The sequence below is a fragment of the Phyllostomus hastatus genome, unplaced genomic scaffold (assembly GCF_019186645.2).
Source record: "Phyllostomus hastatus isolate PE091 unplaced genomic scaffold, TTU_PhHast_1.1 phas_contig_2297, whole genome shotgun sequence".
Lineage (NCBI taxonomy): Eukaryota > Metazoa > Chordata > Mammalia > Chiroptera > Phyllostomidae > Phyllostomus > Phyllostomus hastatus.
The window spans coordinates 10,648-28,830 of NW_025333770.1; the positions used below are offsets into that span (position 1 = coordinate 10,648).

An 18,183-nucleotide genomic window follows, 5' to 3' on the forward strand; every position below is an offset into this window, starting at 1 on the left:
CTGCATCCTTCACAGGAGACCTGCTGACTCCCATCTACAAGCAGTGTCTGTGGTCCTCACACACTGACCTCCTGAATACTGAGAGTGAGGCAAAATTCGAAAAAAAATTAGATTTCTCATCACTGTGTCACTTAAAGTTTGAACAGGAAATTCTTACACTTGGGCAATTTTGAAAATGGTTTATCTCATCACACACCTCCAGAATATAGGAGACTGTGAGCTTGTGGAGTGTCATTTAGTTTGTGCATTTGTAAGTGCCCCTGAGAAGTCACTTGCATATTCCCAAAGATTTCTGGAACAAAAAACTTGTCCACCCTACTCTTAACTTATCTTCACCTTAAAATTTACAAACACTGAAAATTTAGGCCTTGTTAAGAGGATTTTATATATTTCAGCCCTACTCTTGGAAAGTGTTGCTAAATACTGGCATTACTTAAAATTATTTATATGCTCCTTGTCTGTCAGTTATAATGGAAAAAGATAAAATCATAATCCCATTAGCAATAGGTACTCAATGATATTTGTCACTAATATTCTGAGGAATGACTGCATTTTCAACTTAGGATAACTGTCACAAATATTAATGCCCAAGCTTACCTCCTCAATCTCTCTGCCCTTGGTTTTTTGTGAATGGCTGCATTAAATTTGTTATTTTTATATGAGAAATTTATATTTCCCCTGATGAAAATAAGTGTCTCTGAAGGAGAAAAAATTAAACAAACATTGTACTATACTATAATGTAAGAGATTGAAATTTAACATTGCTACTCATTCATATTATTCATTAACTCATCCTCTAATCATAAATAGCTGTCTGTATTTTAATAGAAATATTTGTTGTAAATGACAAAAGCCAAAATATAACTTTGTAGGATGAAAACTAATGTAATTTTTTAAAAATTTAACCTAACTAAAATGCGGGAGGGCAGAGAAAGTATTTTTGAAAACACGAGTTAAATGACACATGAATCTCAAAAGAAATAAAACACTAAATCTGAGTTATCTGGTGTGTACCAAATGGAATCATTTTCATCCATGTCATATTGCATCAAGAAAAGAGAAAACATCTCCTATCCATAGTGAGTTACAATTGGAAGTACCATGTGGTCCAGCAATCCCACTTCTGGGTATTTATTCAAAGGGACACAATTATTATGAAGAAGTATTATGAAGGAACCTGTATTCCAAGGTTCCTTAAAGCATTATTCACCTTAATTAAGGTATGAAAGCAACCTAAGTGTGTTTAATGGATGAATGGATTTTAAAAAGTTACATACACACACACCCAGTAAATTATTATTCATCCTTGAGAAATAGAAATTTCTCTCATTGGTGACCAGGATGCACCTGAAGGCATTTTGCTGAGTGAAATAAGTGAGACAAAGAAAGACTAATGCTGCATGGTATCATTTACAGGTGAAATTTTAAAATAACAAATTCAGAATAAACAGTGGTTGTCAGAAGCTGGGAGTAAGAATACAAGGAGAAGTTGGTAAAAGGTACAAACTTTCACTTGGAAGATGAAGAAGCCTAAGGATCTAATGTATCACATGGTGGCTACAGTCGATAACACTGTATTGTGTAATTGAAATGTACTCAGACATGGATCTGAAATGTTCTTACCAAAGGGGAAAAAGGTAACAAATAAAGCACAGATTGTAAAACTTTCAATTGATATGCAGCTCTACTGCATAGGAGAAGTTCTAAAAGATAATTTTACAAATTGGGAGTTACAAAATTGTCATGCAGATGTAAAGGTTAGTAAATATGGTCAATAATATTCAAATAATCACATAGAGTGCTGGGTGGGGACTAGACTTATTCGGGGATCACTTCACAAGTTATATAAGGGTCTGACCACTATGCTGTACACCTGAAAATACTCTACAATGTTGTTGGATGTCAACTGTAATTGAAAAATAAAAATTAAAGTAAAATTGCATTTGCAAAACTAAAAAGACATTCTGTAATGTGGTTTGATCTCATTGCATAGGTGCAATTGTTGAAAGCCCCATTAAAAACATTACTACTCATTACCTGTTATATACTGAAAATAATTGAGGTCAGAAAATCATGGGGTGAAAAGTATGGTCCTCACACCATGCAATTCATTCACACAAAAGAACAGAAAATCCAATGCACTTTTCCTAAGGGTATAATATGCTTGTGCATGTTGGGTTAAAAAAAAAAGAGGTTTCATTCTGATGGGTGTGAAGAAAAGACAAAAAACTGTACTTGAACAACAATTAAAATTTTAAAAAAAGAAAGAGAAAAAAGAGGTTCCAGAAGATTTTCTATTTTGGGAGTATAAGGCAAAATTATTTAAAGTTTTAAGCTTAATTTTTGGGAAATCCATTTTTTAAGTTACTTAACAAATACAATGAAGAAATGTGTTTATAGTATCAAAAAGTGTATTTACATTACAGCATTGGAGAGAGAAACCATCATCTGATGGATGTTCTTACTCTGTAAGCATTGGCTTAGCTGTTTGAATTAGTCTTAAAATGAGTTATCTGGGAAATACCCACTCGAAAGAAAATTATGCAGTTTCAGGTATGACATATGTTGCCTCTCTTTTTGTAATTATTATTTTTCTCTGCTATTCACTGTGTCCCCAAATTGTCAAAATCAGTAAATATTACAGGACAATGAAAACATGGCCTTATACTCAGAAACATGAACAGGCAAAGAATCACCATTTGCTCAGGTCTCTACACTTATCTTCTCAGATCTTATGTATTTATTTTTAGAGAGGAGAGGAAGTGGAGAGGGAAAGAAACATAATGTCTGGTTGCCTGTCACACACCCCCTACTGGGGACCTGGCCTGCACCCAGGCATGTGGTCCTCATTGGGAATCAAACCAGGGACATTTTGGTTCACAGGCAGCCACTCATTCCACTCAGCCACACCAGCCAGGGCACTGTCTCTCCACTTCTTATGTGGTTAGTACAAAGGTAACTTCTAAACAAATCATGTCCTTGCCAGGTGCTGAGTGTTATGAAGGAACTATGGGAAGTGTAGCTGGTCATCTTCAGCAGGTAATAAAACAGACACATTTTAAACTACACAAATTGTAGCCATCAGTCTTTGAAAATGAGGTTTATTAGACATGATTTGCCTTCAAATCAACTTAAATTTTGATAATATCTATTTTTCATTGTTGTCCAGTTACAGTTCTCCCCATTTCCCCCCAGTTGCTGTCCCCTACCCCACCTACTCCTGCTTCCACAGCCAATTCCCACCCTGTTGCCCATGCCCATGGGTCCTTCCTACACATTCCTTCACTAGACCCTTCTCCTTCTTCCCCGAGTTATGCCCCTCTCTCATCCCCTCTGGTCACTGTCAGTTTATTCATTATTTCCATGTCTCTAGTACTATTCTGTTCATTTGTTTTATTGATTAGCTTCTACTCATTAGTGAGATCCTATGGTATTTGTCTTTCATGGACTGGCTTTTTTCACTTAGGACAGTGCTCTCCAGTTCCATCCATGCAGTCATGAAGAGTAGGGACTTCCTTCTTTTTTCTGCTGCGTAGTATTCCATTGTGTAAATGTACCACCATTTTTTTGATTCACTCATGTACTGATGGCCACTTTGTCTGTTTACAGCTCTTCCCCATTGTAAATAGCACCACTATGAATATAGTGGTGCATTAGTTGTTTTGAATAGGTGACTCTGGATTCCTACCATATAGTCCAAGCAGTGGAATCACTGAGTCAAAGGCAGTTTCATTTTTAGTTTTTTAACAGCCATTAATATTTCAAAAATGGGGGCAACAGCATACAATGGAGTAGACAGCCTCATCAATAAATGGTGCTGGGAGAACAGGACTGGTACATGCAAGAAAATGAAACTAGACCACAAACTTAGACTATATACAAGAATAAACATCAAAGTGGGTAAAAGACAAATATAAGTTGTGACACCATAAAAGTCCTAGAGGAAATCAGATGCAAGAAATTTTAGATATCCCATGTAGCAATACTTTTGCCAATGTATCTCCTACTGCAAGGGAAATTAAGTAAAAAATAAACAAATGAGACTACATCAAACTAAAAAGCTTCTGCATGACTAAAGAAACCATCATCAAAATGAAAAGGGAACTGACTTTGTAGGAGAACACATTGTCCAATGACACATCAGACAAGGGTTTGATCTCCAAAGTATATAAATAACTCATATGAATCAAAATCAGAAAGACAAACTATCCAGTTAAAAAATGGGCAAAAGAGCTGAACTGATACTTTTCCAAGGACACACAGATGGCCCACAGACATATGAAAAAATGCTCAACATCACTAGCCATGAGAGAAATGCAAATTGAAATCACATTGAGATGTCAGCTCACAACTGTCATATGGCCATCAGCAATAAATCAGCAAACAACAAGTCCTGGTGAGGATGTGGAGAAAGGGAACCCCTAGTGCACTGTTGGTGGGAATGCTGACTGGTGCACTCACTGAGGAAATCAGTACAAAATTTCCTTAAAAAACTAAACATGTTTGTTATATTTTAAAGTGTTAAGAACATTGAAAGACTTGAAATGTCATGGAGACATGGATTCTCAGTGGACTGTTGCTTCTGATTTTATGACAGGACATTTTCCCCCTCTCTTCTGAGAGCCTTCACATCAGACTCCCAACATTAACAAGCACATGGTTGGAACTGAGTTTTTAGAAACACCAAACCATATACAGTCTCCAGTTACAATGATACTCAGACAAAAGATATAGACATTGGCCCTGGCTAGTGTGGCTCAGTGGCCTGAGCACCAGGCCTGAGAACCAAGGGGTTGCCACTTCAATTCCTAATCAGGGCACATGCCTGGGTTGCAGGCCAGGTTCCCAGTAGGGGATGCATGAGAGGCAAACATACATGGATGCTTCTCTCCCTTTCTTTCTCCCTCCTTTATTCTCTCTCTAAAAATAAATAAATAAAATAAATAAAAAGATTTCGACATTAACTTGCTTTTTTTAGTCATTTTCTTGTATCTCATTCCCACACCCCTCCATCCCCTGAATTAATGTCTACAACAGGCCAAGAATTAGACCTTATCTAATAGGGCCTCTGCAAATGTAAACAAATTAAGATAAGGTCCATGCTGGTGTAGGAAGGCCTTAAGTAATACATATGATATCCTATAACAAGAGAGACATTTGAACCCAGAGACAGACACACAGGATGAGAACAATGAGATGACAGAGGCAGAGACTGGAGTAAGATGTCTGGAAGCCAAGGGATGCCAAGGACTGAGGGCTCCACCCAATAGTAAGAGAAATGCATGGTCCAGAGTCTCCCCTGGATCTTCACAGAGAAGATAGTCCTGTTGACCCCTTGATTTCAGAGGCTAACCCTCCAACTGTGACAGATGAAATATTGTTGGTACAAGCCAGAAACATTAAAATACATGAGTAGAAGCCTCATGGCCAGGGACAACAGGTAGGGACTAGACTTCAGGGTGGGTGGGCAGGGCAGGGGAGGGAAACAGGGAAAATGGTGGGACAACTGCAATTGAACAATGATAAAACAATAAAAATAATAAGAAATAAAATACAAATAAAATACATCATGTTCAGAGGTATAAGTGTTGCATGAAAGCATTTCAGAGAAAGTTAGAATAACTGGGAATGCCATCTGGGAAAAAAAAACTGCAATATCATTGGGTTCCACTGGGAACACAATATTCAGCTGAAGACATGAAGTTGGTGTAAAAACCAGTAACATTGATAAATTTGACGCTAATCATCACAGTATGCAAGTGATATGGTCTCAAGTACATTCTCCATTCTTGTAACTTGATATTTATTTGTCTTTTTGTTATGTACACTGAACATCTGTGGAGGGCAGAGCATTTCAGACAGACTCTGCAATCTCTGTGATGATGCTGTCAGAGTCACTTTATGTCAGAGAAGCAGCTGTTGAGATGAATGGGGACTTTAACCATATACACAAAAGTCACCATTTTCCCAAGATCATTCAAAGAAGTCTGACCACTTTTTTTTTTTCATATTGGCTTTGATCAACTAATTTCCTATGCAGAATTATTCTCCTGATCATTGCGTTTGGTGATTTCTCCTCAAAAATTTAATGGTTTCTATTTGTTTCCCTATATTGACAAGAGGTACTTTAAATTTGAGAAATTATTCTTTATCATTAAATAATGACTCTATTGATGTGTAAATTGATTGTGTTAAAATACAGGACACATACCTGGCAGTACTGAAGTGATGTGAGGACCAATGTGGCTCTGCAGTGCGTGTGGATATGTCATACTCTGACCTCTGGGATTCCCATAACCCCACAGGGGTCATCACTGCTGAGACACTACTCCCATCTGCACATATTTCTATGGCTGTTATTGTAGATTACATTATTTTTCAGTGAATCTACATTTCTTTTCTCTGACCACTATGAGAAGAGTATACTTTGCAGAAAATTAACAAGGTTGGCCACGTGACTGGTTTGGTTAATATAATGTTTGTGAAAGTAACAGTTTATGAGTTCAGAGCACAGGCATTAAGTAGCACATTTCTGCTAGCTCTGTCGAGAGTGGCTAATCCCTGCTCTGAGAAGATCACATGTCAGGTAGCCCATTGTTCAGAGAATAAAAGATATAAAAAAGATCTGAACTGAATCTGTGGTCTGCACCTAAGCTCATACATGCTCAGCCTATAGCAACTGGAAACCAACCGAACCACAGATGTGTGACTGAGAAAAACTGAGTAAAATTAATGCTTGTTTGTAAATGCCAATACAACTGGGTTGTTTGTAACACAACATCAGGTATTAGAATACAACTCAATGCACCTATCACTTGTAAATTAATTTTGAATAATCACATACTTCATATATATGAACATAATGAAGAAATACAGAGACCATAAACAAGATATATTTAAACAGATGAATGTATAGGGAATGTATTAATTCATTTTGCATATGATAAACAAATATAGAATTTCCACTATTTGTAACTGAATTATAGTGAAACTACCACTTAATGATGTCAAATTAATAAATTTGTTTCCACATTCTGTCAATAACTAATGTTTAATTCACATGGACATGTTATCTTTTTAATTTTTATATTCTTAATTTTAACATTGTATTTTTTTCTATCAATGTAGGTTTCTAAGCATAGTAATTAAGAATGTTTAAAGGGAAAGACAAAGAATTCAATAAAACAAGATAAGTTCAAAAATAAGTAAAATCCAGTAGAGGAAAATAGATATATAAGAGATATCAAAGAACAGTAATTATTGCCCAATGAAACTACTAGTCTCTACCAAAAAATGACTACAATCATGGATAATGACTCACTAAATAGATTCAGAAGATATTTGTGTTGGTTCTGTTATCCAAGCAAGTAGAGTATAGTCACATGGCTTTTGTTATAGAAACCTTGGTGTTGTTGCATAATAAGAGTGAGTGCCAATTAGAAATTCAGTTCTCTCTGCTCCAAATCTATATGCTTTGCACTTTCTGAGATCATGGCAACAGATTGTACCACCTCTTCTCCAGTCAGCTCACTTGATGTTTTGTCAGTGAAAGGACACTGGGAGAAAGGACCCCTCTCCCTGGTTTCATGCTGTTTTCTCTCCTTTGGCTCCAGTGCTGTGGCTGACATCTGCATGCATGCAGGAAGTTCTTGTGGTATTCACCCCCCAGCAAGTTTCTGTGACTAGTCACAGCCAGAGCTCCCCTTCTCCAACCTGGGCCTGCTGACACTTTGTCAGAGAGGTCGCCCTAGTTGCCAGTCACACTGTGAGATCCACCCTCACCCACATCAGCCTGCAGAGTAGGAACTGCTCTCTCCTAGAGCCATCCAGTGAACCTGTCTGCTATAGAGTTCTCTGTAGTGACATGAGTCTAAACCCATTGCTGAAGAGATTGTCTTTGGTCATATATGATTCTTCCTTTTGGTAATCTTCTTTGATTAAAACTTTGGTACATTTTGTAATTTTCATCTACCCCTCTCTGTAGGCTATCCCCATAAAATACTTAATAGTTCTTTAAATCATCCCTGGTTTCTCTCTCCTGACTCCACTGCCTTACACACCTTTGATATCCTGATATGTTCAGTCCTCATTTTCAACATTCAAAGGCTAGGGAAAATTACATTAAGATTGTGTGTACAATTATTCATGTTATTTTAGACTTAGAAGTAACAGTGCTGGATATTAAAATTCATAATTTATACTTGATATATTTTAACTAATAACAAGACTTTTAAATGTTTAATATGCACCTGGATATATATTTTAAAGGTTACCATAAATATAGATATCAAAACAATTCTATAATACCAAGGATGAAGCTTCAGATAAAGTATGGACTTTTAAGTGACCATGATGTGTCAGTACAGACTCACTCTCAGTAACAAACGTCCCACTCTGCTGAGTGATGCTGATAATGGGGATGCTCTGCATGCAGGGGAACATGGGAAATGTCAGTACCTTCCTTTTATTTTTGTGGTGAAAACAAAACTGATCTCAAAATAATTCTTAAAACTTAGTTTTACAAAAATAATTGTAGCATTCTTGAAGAAACTAGAAATGTGTTCTTTAGGGATGGTGAGAGTAACATTATACCAAATTTAGGTGAGCTAATGTGACTGGTGCTTACAAATATATGTTCTCTTTTCTAGACAGGATTCAGAGCAGAAGTTGTGTGTGTCAGAATTCCAATATACACAATTCTTGTCCAACTCTGAAGTTTTTGCAAATCTGAAATGCAGAGATAATAAATCATTAATCTGAAGATACATAACTTAATATTTAAATAAACAAATATTTAAAGTAATATTTACAAAGTAAACCTGAATATTTCTTAATATTTTTTGTAAAAAACACTTAAATATTTCTTCACATACTTGTTTACCCATTGCCTTTTGTTTCTAAGATTAATTCCTGATTTGAAAGCATGAGGGAATAATACTTAGGCATTCTAAAGAAACTTACAGTTCAGAAGAGAGAGTTGTGCCAATTGTCCACACCCAAGAATTAGTATTATTTCTCTGGGACAGTCCAATCCATGCAAACATTTCAAAAATGTTCAAAAAATTCTATGAGAAAAAAAGTTATGAGAAATTAAGTAAAATTAATTTGTATTTGTAAAAACAATCAAAGTGGCTCACAGATAGAGGGGGAGGTGACAGCTAAATAAACTGCACAGCCCACCAACATCTGATGACATTAGTGAATAAGCAATCAACCACATCCTGCACTCCAGGAATTCTTGGTCACCCCACCCAGCTGGCCCAGCATATCCAACACCCAAAGATCACACCACCTTGTGTGAAAAAATTAAGGACTCTGAATCAACGTGGGACACATCAAGATTCACCTGATTTGAGGCAACAGCTGCAGCAGAACCAACAATATTCTAAACAACTGGCCAAAGAAACAGGTAAGTCCATGAAACAGTTCATATCTCCTCCTACCACCCTCAGTGAACAGCATGGAAGGAAAATACAGGTTAATTCTCAGTGGCTGAATTCAGAGCATCACTGACCAACTCGCCTCCAAAGGTGAGCAGCTGAGAAAGAGAAAGAGTGTTTTGCATGAGTGGGGAGCCTGTGCCAGAGCATCTGGTGGAACTCCTGAGGAGAGCTCAAAGGAAGGAACCTTGTGTTCTGGAAAAGCCAAACTCACCCTCAAGCTCAAGTGCAAGATGAGGGAATTACAGAGGATGACCTCCACCTTATTCATAAAAAGAGTCTTCTCTTAGGCAACTGGAAGCTGATATTATGGATATTCATAAACTTTTAAAATGTCTGGGAATGATAATTCATGGAAAAAAGGTGTGATCACATTAGAAGCCAAGTTGAAAATGCAGGGGTGCATGTGCAACAAGCCAACAAGCACCAATCAAGGGCAGCAGAATATCAGAATGAGAACCCTGCATGTTGCTGTGAGATGCACAAGACTTCAAAGAAAACTACAAATCTACAACTGTGCTCCCATAGGAGGATAAACAAAAGTCTAAACCTTTATATTTTATTTTATTTATTTATTAAAGTTTCAATTTATTTAATTTTAGAGAGAGGGGAATAGAGGGAGAAAGAAAGGGAAACATCGATGGGTTGCCTCTCCTATGCTGGATCCCAGATCAATCCTGCAACAACACAGGCACCTGCCCTGACTGGGAATTGAACCAGTGACATTTCCCTTAATACAACAATGTTCAACCCACTGAGCCACACCAGTCAGGGATACCTTTATGTTTTAAATGACATATTATAATTCTTTTGCCTCTGACTTTTATTTGTATATTGAGAATTTGAATGCAGGTTTTGTTAATATTGAACAATGAGAATGATTTTGGACACTAATAAATTGGCCATAGGAAAATGCAACAATGCTATTTTCAGAGAACTTATTTTGAAAGCAACTTTTAAAGAAATTGTTTTTTTCTTTACAGTTCACATTCAATATTGTTTTGGACCTGTGTATAGCTTCAGAGGTGACCACCCGCATGGATCTGGAGCCCATCTGACACCATGTATAATTTTTAAAATATTGTTGACTATATTCTCCATGTTGTGCTTTGCATTGCTGTGACTGATTTTATAACTGGCAATTTACAAAAGAACTTTTTCATAAAGTTTCAAAGTGCACAAGCTTTTAAGCTACTCTTAATTTTCATACATAGGTAACCATTTTTTACCATTCTTCATTTAAAAAAAATAGATGTATGCCAATTAACTCACTTCCCTTTTTAAATCAATGATATTCTTTGTTTTGTTTCTCACTTTATTTTTATTGATGAAAGAGAGAGAGTGAGCAATCAGTTAGTTGGTTCATTTAGTGTGGCATTCCTTGGGAGCTTCTTGTATGTGCATGATGGGGCATCAACCAGCACCCTGCCTGTATTCCAATGATGCTCTAACCAGCGGACCTACCAGGCCTGGGTCTATATCAGTGTTGTTTTAACATTCTAATTGGAAGACAGAAAGAGAATTATATAGGTTATAGTTTGTATTTTATACTGTTCTTATATGGCAGTTTGAAAAAGGCAATGTTTTATATGCAAGCTATGAGACTTCAAATGGAATCAAATAAAATATCCAGTAACTAAATCATATATTTGCAACCTAATTCAAGATGATTTTAAAAATGATAAACCAAATACAGTTATTTTTTCAAGGTTAGAGTGATTGAATTTATAATATACTTTTATATATTGGACACATTAAGAAAATGTATTAGCATGATTACAAGAAGGGACAAATATAATAATTTCATGCCTCTGAAATTTGATCAAAGAGTAAAAATAACATGAGCATTTATTACTGGAAAAAGCAGCTAGAGATTCCAGTAAAAATAGAGCAAATCTGTAGTCTTCATGTCTAAGACTGCTCCCATGTGTCCCCCATTCCCCATCTCAGTGCCTGAGTAAGAAGTGTAATTCTTACTATTTGGGGAATGCTGAAACATCACTGGTGTCCCCACAGGGGAAGTCTGATTACCTCTGGAAGTGGTGGTGAAACTGCCCACTCCTTTTTCAGGTCAAAGTGCTGAATTCACTAGGTTAAAAGTGAAGATGACCACCCTTTTTCTGGTCTGTGTCAGCACAGTGCCAGCTACAAACAGGAAGGTACTCAATATGAGAGCACAGTACAAGAGGTGATATTAACTCTCTACACCTACTTGATTGGTGGGAAAAATATTTGCACTGTGTAGAAGAAACAAAAATAATCTGGTAAAAAATGTAAGCCAAAGTTGTTTGAATAACTGATTTTAAAATTATGAGTACTCCCTTACAAACACACACACACACACACAGTACAGCAAGTAGCAGAGGGTGGAGCCATACTGACTTGAGGTATTTGAATAAATTTTTAAAGATCATTGTCTGTCAAGTAAGCTATGCAGGCCCAAGGGGAATCCCAGTAATTGAGCCTAAAAATAAAATAATAACAAGAATTTTAAAAACTGAGTAAGCACACTTCAAAAGAGATGATTCTACAGTAATAGTTTACTGAAGTTACAAAGTATAAATCTAATAAGCATGTAGGAGGATCCATGTTTATTATACTATGTTATTGAAAATGTGAACTTACCCACATTTTAAAACCATGTAAAAGAAACTAAAAAATATCTTCCATATTCAGGGGGATAAATCACCCATACAAAATAACTTTCACTGGGATAAGAAATTGGATTTTTATACAAATATTTAATACTAGTTATTATACATATATATACACCTAAAATATATTTTAAAAACTATGTTCCAATAACTCTATGGAAATATGATGGCAGTGACAGAACAATTAGGAAAATAAAAACTGTATGAATAAATCAAATAAAATTATCAGTTGAAAAATCATTATCTACATTACAAAATTCAATACATTTACATAAATGTTGAGATATAGAAGAAAGAATTGATGAAATAAAGATGGAGTGACAGAAATAATTAATTCCTGAAGGTAGAGAGAAAGAGATAGAAAAACTAATGTCACCTCAAAGACCTTTATAGAATTTTATCAGTTAAACCGACTTAGGTGTAATTATTCCCTCTGAACAAAAAGAAAGACAAAAGAAGAGAGAAAAACAATTTTTGAGACACAATGAATGATCATCCTCTTAAATTTTATGTTAAAATATATAGACCCATGTATATAAAGTTGTTTATGTAGAAAAGATCATCTGCTATAAATTATGCTGTATCAACTAGGTAATGATGCAGGAAAGTGGGAACTTGACCTCTACCACACAGCATCACAAACACAGCATCACAAAAATATACATTCTCAAAGTATTATAAACCTAAAAGTAAAAGTCCATCAATAAAGAAAAAAAAAGATAAACCATAAAGAGTAATGCAGTAGATTATCTTCATGAACTTTGACTAACTTGTGAAACATGTCCAAAATAATCACCAACATCCAAAATGAGATATTGGACGATGGTAACGTTAATAAATCCTGGTCATTAAAAAACTCCAATATGAGAAAAAAAAATTAATTAACAGTCAAGAAAGCCATTTGCATCTCACAAATTCAAAAAAAAGTCATATGGAAAATATAACTACTTCTAAGAAGGAAAATAACAAGTAACATACAGGAGAAATGGTCAAGAGACATGAATGGGCACTTCTCATTTTCACAGTACAGAAATTCATAATGAATGGTGCTCTGAAAGATGTGTTCAATTGATCAGTATGAGAAAAATACATATTTATGTCATAATGATGCTTTTATATAATGATCAGAGCTGATGGCATTAAAATTTGTGGCAGTACTAAGCTTTGGATCATGAAACTATTGGATGTAATGTGTATTTATACAACAAACTAGAGAGTGCAGGGATAATTTACATACACATATATTTTTGACCCTGCAATTTCATTCTAATGCAAAATGGCAATACATTTTACTTATACACATATGCCATTAGAACAACTATATTTATAAATAATTATACTATTATAAACATAACATTTATGGTATATCAATTTATATATTATATGTATTATTATGTATAAATTATTTTAAATATATATTATTTGGAAAAAAGACATACACAAAGATTTTTATTAAACAAATATTCATAGCAACCACATATTAAAAATATCTCTATTCTGAGTAGAATAGATTAAAGAATGCCAGGTATATACACTAGAGTAGTGAAAATTAACAAACTTCAGGTACATTCAATAATATGGATTAATTGAAAAAATACCATGAGTGAGTTAATGGAGACATGTATAATGCATAATGAATGATTCCCATTACATAAAATTCAAAATTAAGCAAAAATAATTTGTGATATAAAATCTCAGAACAGTGGTTAAGTGAGGGGAGAGGAGAAGTCATGAGAGAGTGCACAGGAGCGGGCTGGCAACACCTACTTCATGACCAATTTCAGTCTGTAACACGCACAATCACATCTATAGTCTCCATGATGCATGATACAATGAAGTAGCAAAGTTTATTTTAGGAAAAAAAACATTATAGAAGCCTGATTATCTATGAAAATCAAGAAAACTGTGATGTTATAGAGTCAAACAATAAAATACTAACAATCTTTACAATAAATTACAGATATATACAAAAATATGAATGAATTCTATAGAAATATAAAATAAAATACTCTTTTAAATAAAATGTTGGAAACATTAAACATCTTACCATTTCTTCTTCATTATCTATATAGAGCAGGTTAGAGTTCTTAGAAGCACAGGCCATCAAACTCTCATTCCATGTTTTTTTTCCAGTGCTGATGTAATAGCAGTTGTTGGAATATATAAACCACTCTGGTGGACATCGACCACAATGAATTGCTGAGGAAAGATTATGTATTGCTATCCAAGAACAATATGAAATGTAAAATGGAAATTAATTTCAGTATTTGCATAGGTAGAGACAAATTAGTGCACAGTATATGCATATGCCCTCACAGACTGGCATATATAAAGCATAATACACTCATACACACTCACACACACTCACAGAGAAGGGTCAGCCCCTCATTCCCTAATTTATGTGCCCATATTAAGCAAACACACAAAATGAAAATATTCACTTTGTATATGCCCTGAATGTCAATGAAAGAAACCACATTTTTAGAAACCAAAATTATCTTTCAGTCAAATGGCAGCAATGAGTATGATGAAATTAAATGAATATTTCTTCATATTTTTGCATAAGAAATGCACTCTTCTACACTCATTTTATATATGTTTATTGCCCAGTACTATAATTTGTGTTCCCTTGACCTCCCCAAAAAACCTATAAATTTTGACTGTGTTAGAGACAAGGTAGGAGCTGTACTGATATCAGAACACAGAAAATAATTAGGTACCTTTCTGGTTCCCTGTTGTCTGGTTCTCTCCTGTACCTATCTGGTTCCCTGTTAAAATAATTTATAATTTATATTATGTACAAGAAAGAAGAATTTTTCTGCACCAGTATCACATTAGCTAGAAAAAGAATTAGTATAAAAAAGTAATGTTGATGTACATAAATCATAATATGTTTGTTCCTTACTTTGAAATGTGGTAAAATTGTCTAGGATTAAAATAATCTGAAATAAAATTGATTTTACCAAGAGAAATTAATGAAGCTATGTCAAATTGGGAAAAATATTTCAAAAGCCTTGAGAAGGAAACTTCACCATCTCTTACAGTTATGGTCTAATCAATATGAAAAATTTATTTGTATTTCTCAATAAAGGTCCTAAAGAATGACTTGAATTATAATACAAAGATATATACTGATATGTGGGATATATACATATAGATTTATACATTACTTTCTAAAAAGTTCTGATATTTATACCTTGGACAAATTTTGTGCAGAGTAACAATTTTGCTCTTAGTCTATATGCAAACTTTAAAACAAGTCTTTATTCTACAATATTATGAAGTGCTTAGAGGCACTGAGGAACATAAAAATAATGAAGTTTTAACTGAACACAATTTGAATTATAAAACAAAAACTTACATATGTGCATAGGTATATGCATACATCAGCACAATATCTATGTACACTTACAGGCTGATACATATGAAAAAAAGCATTCATATATGCATCATGCAGAAAGGTCATCTCTCATACCCTACTATTTGTGCCCATATTAAAAGACATATAAACAAATATATCCATTCTCTAATGCCTAGGACATCAGTGAATGCAACCACTTCTTATGTACCATAGTAATGTTATTTGTTCATCTTTTAGAGCTGTAGGACATATAAGCTAATTGGTCTCACTGGGTAAGTGATTTTATTTCATTAACTTATTTTTGTATCCTCACATGAGGATATGCTTATTGATTGTAAGGAGAGAGGAAGGGAGAGAAAGAGAAAAAGAAACAGTGATGTGAGAAAGAAGTATTGATGAGTTAACTCTTGTACATGCCCTGAACAGGGATCAAACATGCAACCTGGGATGAGCCTTGACCAGGGATCAAACCTGCAATTTTTTGGTGTGTGGGATGACATTCAAATCAGCTGAGCCACTGAAGCAGACATGGATATGGTAATTTTAAATGTATGCTACTTCATATTACATGAGAAATAATCACTCTCCTATAATCATTTATGAACATGTATTGCTATATTTCATCATTTATATTCTCACCCTCATAAATATATTTTATTTGTGCCTTCCCTAAAACAGAGAAAATATAAAAGGTACTAAAAACAGAACTTTCAAAATAATAATGTATCTTTTTCCATCCTTGCTGCTGTGGACAAATTGTGCCTCCCCAGTTGTACAGTACCTAGAAAATGTTAGTGACTCTCAAAATAAAAATTAATACTGATAGAATCAAAGCACCATCATTTTGGTTTCTTAGTTTGAAATTTGGTGTATTGTTTAGGAGCAGAGAAATCTGAAAGAAAATTGATTTCACCAAAGCAAGTAATACAAAAGTAAAGATTTAGGGGAAGAATATCTCAAAAGACTTTGGATCACATGTTACCATTTCTAAAACTAGTGGTTTAAACAATCCCAAGAATTAATTTGTATTTATCAATAATGTCCTTAGATTCCTAATGCATATATTTGAGTAATGAAATAAAAATATACAAATGGATATGAAAAGGTCTTTACAATCATTCTATTTATGCACTTGAATAACTCAGAATGACATTCCACATTTATCTAAATGCTTACTTTAAAGTGAAAGCTCTATTCTATAATATATTAAAATGTTTAGTGGCACTGAGATTCATTAAAGTGAGAAGTTCTCTTAAAATATTCAAAAGATAACTTACAGAGAACCATTCTGACTAAAGTGTACATCAAGACAAAGCAGATGACTCCCAGGATCCCAGCAATGAGCTTCTCTGGTGGAGATGGTGAATCTGCAGCAAGAGAGAAACAAATGGAGACATTGGTTGCACAGTTTTGAGAGAGAACCCAAATCACACGGGGACTCACATAAATAAACTTGAACCACCCCCAAACCAAGTTTTCCACTGCAATCTTCCCCCCAGATTATAGCATTGCATTGTCAGGAAATATAATCCTCCCTGAGTTGCTGATCAAAGACTACACCTTACAACGATGTCTGAATAAATCACTGCTCAGATTTCATATTAAGACACTGTTATGCAACTTTAAGCTCTGATCTTCACAAACGAAAATATATGTCAGCTAATTCCCTACTCTTTCCCCTACGTCTTCACGCCAACTGCACATCCCAGAACAGTTCTACTGTGTGTCTGTTAAATGTGTCACCTGTGTGATGGTCCTTGTCATTCCCTTGAAGATTGTGAGAAGCATTTTGATACTCTATTTCCACAGAGGACATTTGCTGTTCGATTTGTAAAATGGAACTTTTCTTGTCCTTGCCTTTCCTTTTCTGTCTCCTGGAGTCCTCAGCCAGATTCAGTTCTGAGTCGTTTTCTCGCTGGAGATCCATCTCTGCAGCTGAGTAACGTCGGGGATGGTGCCTGTGATGACAGTCCTTCAGTGTTAATACGTGATGTGAACACTCACAGGATCCCCAGGAGAGTCAGTGTGGGTGGAGGGTGAGGGAAGAAACAGCACTCACTTTGCACTGGGCCAATGTGAAATCTTCTTCTCATTGACTTAGAGATTTAAATGTTTCCCATACAATAATTGGATAATTCTATGATATTCTATTTTTGACATGATATTATTGGTTGAAGCAGTGAAAAGTAATAAGTTAGCAAAGAATAAAGTAGTTCAGAATAATATATTTATAAAGTCAGATTCCACTGAAACATTTTAACACTATTAGAATAACTTGGAAAATTATAATGCTATTTTTAAAAATTCACCAATTTTAATGACAGTTTCTAAATCCAATAATGTTGAAAGACTGAGTGTTCTAAAGTTGGAGGAATGGTAGTGTTAGCATATATGGTAATTAACTGCAATAAATTAATGTAATTTAGTCACTTACAATTATTAGGTCAAAGGACAGAAGAGGTGCTATCAAATATTTTATTTTGAACAATTGTAAAGTTCTGAGAGATCAGTTAAATTTTAATGAAATTTTTTGTATTTTGAAAATGTTACATGACACACTAAATTTACCCAAAGCTCAATAAATAATAAAGGCAATAGAACATTAAAGGATTATTTAACACACTTTACACCAGTAACTTGTAATTTATTTAATGGTTAAGATATGAAAACACACAAAATGATAAATAATCATGTTGCAGATCATTTATGGAGGAAACTATTGCTGCAA

General features: G+C 34.7%; 1 protein-coding gene and 1 pseudogene across 1 annotated transcript; one reads left to right on the plus strand and one right to left on the minus strand.

The window, feature by feature from the left end:
* The first annotated feature begins 9,189 nt into the window (after positions 1-9,189).
* On the plus strand, positions 9,190-11,632 carry LOC123817894 (annotated as a pseudogene).
* A 237-nt stretch (positions 11,633-11,869) lies between these two features.
* Positions 11,870-17,382, minus strand: LOC123817895 (NKG2-A/NKG2-B type II integral membrane protein-like). Its single transcript, XM_045837684.1, has 3 exons — positions 17,199-17,382; positions 16,733-16,822; positions 11,870-11,904 (listed from the first exon to the last, which is right to left on the minus strand). Exons 1-3 carry the CDS (start codon positions 17,380-17,382, stop codon positions 11,870-11,872), a joined length of 309 nt encoding a protein of 102 aa, XP_045693640.1.
* Positions 17,383-18,183: the final 801 nt, after the last annotated feature.